The sequence below is a fragment of the Nicotiana sylvestris genome, chromosome 10 (genome assembly GCF_000393655.2).
Source record: "Nicotiana sylvestris chromosome 10, ASM39365v2, whole genome shotgun sequence".
NCBI classification, from domain to species: domain Eukaryota; kingdom Viridiplantae; phylum Streptophyta; class Magnoliopsida; order Solanales; family Solanaceae; genus Nicotiana; species Nicotiana sylvestris.
This window is the reverse complement of record NC_091066.1, coordinates 109,779,319-109,786,897: the sequence shown is the minus strand read 5'-3', so window position 1 is coordinate 109,786,897 and position 7,579 is coordinate 109,779,319. Positions and strand designations below refer to the sequence as shown.

Here is a 7,579-nt window from a genome sequence, read left to right as displayed (position 1 = left end):
CCTTAAATAAAAAAAATAAAGTGTTGAATTTAAACTATACCTTAGTATAATTTTTCTTTTCCACTCTATAGAACCATTATAAGTAGAATATAAAGTTAGTAACAATCATATTTGTTCATAACATAGAAGTCCTTATATAGGTATATATGGAGGAACATATAATAAATTGTCATAAACTTACAAATTAAATATTTAAAGGTTATGAATATGAAAAGCATGGGAGTTATTGAGATTATTAAAAATGTAGGTCATGAAGATAAAGGGGTGTGAGTTATGAAGATAGAATTTTTAATATAAAGTAAATGAAAAAAAATGATAAAAATTCCAAAAAAAAGAGAAAAAAAAAATGTTTCTTGGCTTAAGAGAGCTGTCAATATAAATATATATAGGTTTGGGACTACACGTGCGTTTGTCCAGAGACTAGCAGATATAAGATGTTAGGGTTTTCAAGCCTAAAATAATTAGAACTAGCAATAAAATCAGTAAAATATTTGTTAGCCCCTCTCGCTCTCAGTCGGTCGTGGTGCATTGCCCTCCTCAACTCTCATTCTCTTTCCTGTCTCAAAATCTCAGCTTCCTTTCTCCACCACAAGACCACCTTAATTCTTGTCTCTGTCGGATCAGAATTTCAAGAACCATGTAATGTAACCCTCCAATTTTCTTGCCCTATCATACCTCCTTTCGTTAATGGATTTCAAGTCCCATCAAACCCTTAAACCTTGTCTCTCCTCTCTATGGCTCTTCTTTCTTTCCCTCGTTTTCTTTCACTCTCATTCTCTTCGAACCCCACAGCTCCTGCTTCCCTCTGTTGTACATCTTCTATAATGTCCGTGAAGAAAATGAAAGCGGCTGGTTCTGGTGCTATGAACAAAGATGCAGCAGCTATACTATGGTACAAACACGATCTTCGTATCGACGATCACCCCGGCATTGTTGCAGCTTCTATGCATCGCACACTTGTACCTTTATACATCTTCGATCCCTGGATTCTTTCTCGTATATTCCTTAACCATCTCTCTCTCTCTCTCTCTCTCTCTCTCTCTCTCTCTCTCTTGTATTTCGAATAATGGGTCTTCTTGGAAAAGTGTTTTACCGATTCCTTTAATTTAATGTGATGGGCTACAGAGTGCAAAAAGTTAATGTTATTTATCTTTTATATTTGGTGATAATAGAAGAAAATAGTTAAGTAGTGATTTAAAAGTTAATTTGATGAAGATATTACATCAAAGTTTAAAATCTGAATGATAAATAAATTTGTGTTCTTGAAAGTTGTTTAGAGAGTGCCAAAAAATACTAGTAACAGAGCTAGTATGAATCTTCAGTTTGTGACTACGTTTATTTGCAGCTAGGTATCAATTTTCTGTTTGATTAATTTGATGATTGTTGAACTAAACATAACAAGTGAGAATTGCCGACGGCTTAATTCAAGTGGCAAAGGTTGAGGGATTTGTGACTTAGTTCACAGGTTCGAGACCTAGAAATATTTGCTTGTTTAATTGAAGATAGCCAAAGCAGAACAGTGGCAGATTTTTTGAACTTCCAGTAAGTCACAAAAAAGTTCTTTCGCCTCTGCCTGTATCAGAGGAACGAACTTCAAATGGCAATTTTTTACACTTTAGGAACATGTTAAAGAGCCGGGTGAGCTACTCATGTATTCTGCTCAAGTTTAAGCACAAAAATTTAAGTGTAAAATTATGTGGACTGTCTAATTATCGGAAGTGATCCTTTTAGTTGGATTTGAATGTGTGTGTGTGTGTATATATATATATATATATATATATATATATTAAATGCTACACTCTCATATTAAATGCTTATGTGATTTAAAATAATAATATTACTTTTAAGGGTGCAACATTAACAATGTTACAAAAAATTAAATTTGTTCTCATGAGAACTATGTCGAATAAATGAGTTAGCTTGGTTTTTTGACTCTTGTTGTCATTTTCACAGGATTTCCGGATGACATGCTCGAATTACTTCTTTTTGCTTTGAAGGATCTGAAGAGTTCACTCAGGGAGCAGGGATCTAATCTGATGATCAGGTTCGGGACTGCAGAGAGTATCATAGAAGGGCTTGTCAAAGAGGTTGTTACATACTATATTTGCTTATTCTGATATTTAACTGGCCAGGAATGAGGAAACTTCAAGCAGTCATCCACTTATATTCTTACATTCATCACCGAGGATTGGAACAGGTCAAGGCTACCAACATATTTACAGAGGAGGAGGTAGAGTTTGACTTATGGAGAATGGTAGAAGGTGTAAAAGAGACCTTGGATACAATATCTTTTGCTGAGGGGACTCCCAAACTTGCAATATGGAACAGTCCATTTTATGATATGAAGGTATTGCTCTGTCTTATTTCAGCCTCCAGATGCTCTGTAGGGGACGCAAAAATTCTGAATTCCTGATTTTTCAACTTCTATCTATGTCCAGAGCTTGAAGGAATTGCCCAGATCATACGATGAATTCAAGAGGATGAAATTGCCCACTATGTCACCTCTTTCTCCCCAAGTGTTACCAAAAGGAGATATGAGCTTGTCTTGGGGTATGCTCTGATAACTTTTTTTCCCGAACCCTCACCGTGCAACACTCTTTGGATATCTATCATTTTTTTTCCTATGCTCACACCAGGGGATATAACAATAGTATAGTGGAATAGGTACTTTGCCCACATTAGAAGATTTGAAGAAATTTATGGATGACAATGCTGGCACGTTAGGAAACAGATGGGCTTCGATTGAGAAGGATTCAGCTACAAGTGAATTGCGAAAAGACCAGGCAGCAACTCTGAGTACTGTGGTTCAAGGTTTGAGAGAGGAAAAGTTTAAGGGGATTGGGAACAGTCAAAGTGATTCAAGTCTCAAGAAAATTCAGAGGAAGAGACCCGTAAAATCTGCTTTTGTCACACAATGCGGAAATATAGTGGGAGGTGGTACAAGTCTAGTGTTGAATGCTTTGGCTGCATATTTGAGATATCTGGAGGGTACTTCTCGAGATGAATGGCAGGAGTATGAGCCGTCTCTTTATTTTTCTTTGTGCCATGATTGTCACTTAATCCCCCCATATCCTATGATATCTTTTGGTTGGTTGATCAAAGCTTCTAAGATATTTGTAGGCTAGATATATTTATAAATGAGTCTTACTCTCTGAAAAATGTTGTATTATTTATATTTATTCATCTATGCCAATGAACATTGGAAAACTGTTTGAACTGATTTTTGTGTTTATTTAATGGTAAATATAATTTTAAACAAGCTCCAAAGGCTTTGGTTCAGTGGTAAGACATAGCGCACGATGTGTGGGTTAGGCGCACGTCATGAGTTTGATAATTGCTATGGACTAGCATGTATTTAAGTGGAGAAGGATAGAGAGGCAGACCTATTATTCATCGAATTTTTAACCGTGTGCCAATTGGTCCTCGGGGATTTCTCAGTGGCTAGGGGTCAATGAAGTGGGTTGAGAATTAAGATGTCTCAACTTCAAATCCCATCGGAGGTAAAAACACTTGGTGATTTCTTCCTACCTGATCAAGCCTTGGCAGTCAGAGTTACCAACACGTGTTGGTGCGAGGTAGCAGGGACTCGTGGATTAGTCGAGGTGTGCATAAGTTGGTCCGGACATTACAGTTATAGAAAAAAGATAATATTGTAAGCAAATTTGGATTGTATTACAAAGCTCTAAATCAGTCACTGCAGGATGGATTAAAAAGAATGGAGATTTTACTTTAGCTAGTATAGCAGAGTCTACGAGTGTCCTATTCCTGTTGATGGATATCAGTTCCCATGTTGAGATCAGATATGCAGAAATATCAGCTCAGAGTATTTTGTATGGAGGACAATTATATCTTGGAACCAGTCTTCTCTTAGAGAGTATAGTTCAAATAACCGTTGATGTAGGGAGTAATGATTTTGAGTAATACGATTTCAGTAGGTTTATGTTTCCTATTCTCCATTCTTGAGGTCCATATGCATCTTTTCATACTGAGATGGTCTTCAAGATTTCAACTCTGAAGCTGTTGTAAATGCATTTTATATTGTTCTTATACCATTCAGAAAAAATTCTGAAGCTTGACTGCTTAGCTTACTGTGTTACTAAACTGGGAGCCTTTGTGAAGACATTGTACATCGGATCCTTCTGTAGCAAGTAGTATAAGTGGAAAAGGAAGACGAAGAGGACTGTCAGTTGAGCATTTTGATAAAATGAAACAGAAAATATGAGCGTTGACCCCCTCTTTTAGAAGTTTTAAGGCCTTGTAGTTTTACTGCTTTGCTTATCTCGTATCTGCAGCCTCTATTGCATCTATTTGATCTGCACTATTTTGCCTTATTTTAATTAAAACGGATGTTACGGAAACATGTGACTTTGTGCAGAAACTCACCACTTCAAGGAAAGAATGTTCTCATGATTAACTGATGCCAATTGGCTTTATTTTGCAGGGTACATGAAAAACTGCGTGCAGCTGAAACTCGGGAAGGAGCCTCATTTGGTGCTCTTTTTGGGTCTGCTCTTCTTCTTGGAATAATTTCCAGAAGAAGAGTGTATTATGAAGCGATTGAGTACGATAAAGAGCGAAATGCTGGAATTATATCGCATTTTGGATGCTCGGCAAAAATGGTTGCTGCAGCAGCGGATACTGTGTGTTCAATGGAGGTATTTTGGGTCTCAGAAATTGTTTTGGATCATAATATGAATGTTCTTGGATCAAATTCATTTGCTATCTACAGAGAAAAGTATTTCTCACAAATATCTTTTAATAAGAACCTGATTGCTGTCATAGTGGTATACGCTGTTGGCTTTGAAAAGTAAGGCAGCTAGTTTGGGAGGTTCCTCTGTTAGGATATGGAGATGGAATGGCTATCTGATCCATGTGAGTGCGATTTTTGAAATTGTAGGATACTAAGCTTATTTTCTGTCTATTACGTGATGAGGTGTACCTGTCTACTGATGTTTATTGCGCCTTTGCAGTATACACAGAGTGGTGATGAAGGTCCTGCTCTTCTGCTCGTGCATGGTTTTGGTGCTTTTTGGAGCCATTATCGTGACAATATACATAACATTGCGGAAGGTGGAAGTCGAGTCTGGGCATTGACACTCCTGGGGTTTGGTGAATCAGAAAAACCAAATATTGTCTACACTGAAGTTGTATGGGCTAAATTGCTGAGAGATTTCATAATTGAAGTAGTGGGAGAACCTGTCCATCTTGTTGGCAACTCAATTGGAGGCATGTACTAATACTTAAGCTCCTACAAAATCATCATCCCAAAAAAAGTGCAGGAAAATAATATTGAGCGGACAAATATAGAAATACACCAGTTTTCACTAATATTTGCATTTCTTGCCGTGATTTTGCTATTTTTGTTCATAAATGGTCTTGTTGATTGTGCTCCTCTGATTAACCAGGATATCTTGTTGCCATTGTTGCTCGTCTTTGGCCTGCTTTGGCCAAGTCTGTGATCCTTTTGAACAGTGCTGGCAATGTTATTCCTGGCTATTCTGGTGCACGCCATTCTGATGTAAGAAACGTGAAACCGTCTTTTACCAACTTAAATATGCAATATAGGATGTATCCATTTTTCGTGTTAATATGTTATTAGAGATGATATCTTTACTGTACAAGCAATTCCCAGTCCAATCATTGTAGACTTTCTTCTGAATGTTCCACCATAGCATTTAGACTAAAGTTCATGGGAAATTGTGCTTGCCGTATATTTTAGGTTAGGCAAACTTCAGGAGCAGCATGGTTAGCTGCCCGGTTCCTTTCACTGTTCTTGCGTTTGAATCTGAGGAAAATAGTGAGAAGTTGCTATCCAATTGTAAGTGTGCTTTAGTTTTTGACAACATGTGTCGTTGTTGCCTTTATACACTGGTTAGCCTCAGCTTTTGTTTTCTGCAGAGAAGTGATCGTGCAGATGAGTGGCTTATCCAGGAGATGTTGCGAGCAGTATCCTTGCCATTACATGTCTATGATCTTTAAGTTGTGACAGCTCAAGTATATATTTGGTCCTTGTCAGTGGTTCAAAGCCTTCCTGTCAATCTTTTAAAGTGCTACAACTATTACAGTGTGAATAAATTACCATATCACAAATTTAATGATGCAGCACTGCCTTGACAAAATCTTCAGTCTTATGACCCTGGTGTAGTGGTGGTCTTAGAAAGCATTTTCAGCTTTGATCTTTCTGTCCCTCTTAATTATCTTTTGCAAGGATTTGAGAAGAGAGTTCTTGTATTACAGGTAATACATTAATATATTCTATTGGCACGCATCTTCATCATTTCACTAGTTATATTGCTTATTGTGCTGCTTTCTGTTAGGGAATGAAAGATCCAATTTCTGATTCAAAATCAAGGTTAGATATGCTGAGAGAACACTGTGAAGGAATCATAATCAGAGAGTTAGATGCTGGTATTTCATGGCAGCTTTGATTTTCTATTTCCTTGTTAGTACCTGCAATAAATCTGTTTATATTTTCTCATGTTGCACCATTTGATATTTCAGGCCATTGCCCACATGATGAGAAACCAGAGGAAGTCAACTCTATCATTCAAGAATGGGTAAATACACTTGAGAGTGAAGTACTTACAACTAGCTCAAGAAGGTAGAAATTATTGTAAAAAGTAGTATTGTTCTCACTCCATTTGGTAATCTGACTGTAATTAATTCTATACATCTACAAGTGCATGTATAATTTGTTATAGTTTTGATGTGCAGAATTGGTCTGTATTGCTGAATAAGAAGTTTGTGGTTTTCTGTCATTCCTATGAATTATTACTACAGTAATATACTATAGTAAATATCAAATTTAATTTGCTGTATATGTTGTTAACAAAAGTTGGGATTGCTGAAAGGGGTGGGGGGACAGTATTGTAGCATGGTTACTACACTCCTGTGCAGGTTATACCAATGATATCTCACTGGATTCATAGCATGTACAACTACACTCCTTACTATGCATCAGTTCTAAAGATAAGCAAGGTCATGATATTTTGGAATGTCAACATCCTACCTTAATATTTAGAGTCAAAACACTCCCCCGTATCTTATACAATGTAACAAACCGCATAAACACTGCAAATATTATCTTGAACTCTACAAATAAAAACCTCTTGTTCTGACCAACGCGTAGGAAAGACGAGGATGGCAAAATCCTATTCTACGCTGACAGCACAAAGAATGAAAGAAAGAAGGAAAACACTTTCCTAAATGCCTCTAAAGCCTCTCGCCGACAGTGAATGAAAGAAGGAAAACACTTTTCTAAATGCCTCTATAGCCTCTCGCTTATAGATAGGGAGCTTTACATATCCATAAGCAAGAGCATTCGAGTTAATGCTACTTGTTGCATATCTCCAGATTTGGTGCATTTGTATTTGTTTTTTACCTTGTTATTTGAAAAAGCATACTTATTATTTTCCTTTTGTTGTATGCCTTATTATTGATATCCGCTATTTCTTGCATGTTTCTCTGTTATTGTATATACTTTTGAATTGCACAAGTTATATAAAGTGAGTATTTTTTGACTAAAACCTCGACATTACTTCGTTGAGCTTAGTCTTGATACTTACTGAGTACATGTGGT

The 7,579-nt window shown here is 36.8% G+C and overlaps 1 protein-coding gene across 4 annotated transcripts; it reads left to right on the top strand.

Annotated features, from left to right (window-relative positions):
- Window positions 1–471: 471 nt before the first annotated feature.
- Window positions 472–6,758, top strand: LOC104235751 (uncharacterized). Of its 4 annotated transcripts, XM_009789565.2 has the most exons (14): window positions 473–996; window positions 1,954–2,087; window positions 2,198–2,347; window positions 2,439–2,550; window positions 2,665–3,013; window positions 4,442–4,655; window positions 4,783–4,872; window positions 4,971–5,226; window positions 5,406–5,518; window positions 5,720–5,818; window positions 5,899–5,946; window positions 6,127–6,237; window positions 6,318–6,408; window positions 6,502–6,758. In XM_009789565.2, the coding sequence occupies exons 1-14, from the start codon at window positions 735–737 to the stop codon at window positions 6,603–6,605; spliced, it is 2,133 nt and encodes a 710-aa protein (XP_009787867.1). In that variant the 5' UTR covers window positions 473–734; the 3' UTR covers window positions 6,606–6,758. The 4 variants fall into 4 exon arrangements, with proteins under 4 accessions (XP_009787895.1, XP_009787924.1, XP_009787867.1 ...); XM_009789616.2 differs by lacking the exon at window positions 473–996 and having other exon boundaries at window positions 1,954–2,044; window positions 2,133–2,347; XM_009789593.2 differs by lacking the exons at window positions 6,318–6,408; window positions 6,502–6,758 and having other exon boundaries at window positions 472–996; window positions 5,899–6,011; window positions 6,104–6,237.
- Window positions 6,759–7,579: the final 821 nt, after the last annotated feature.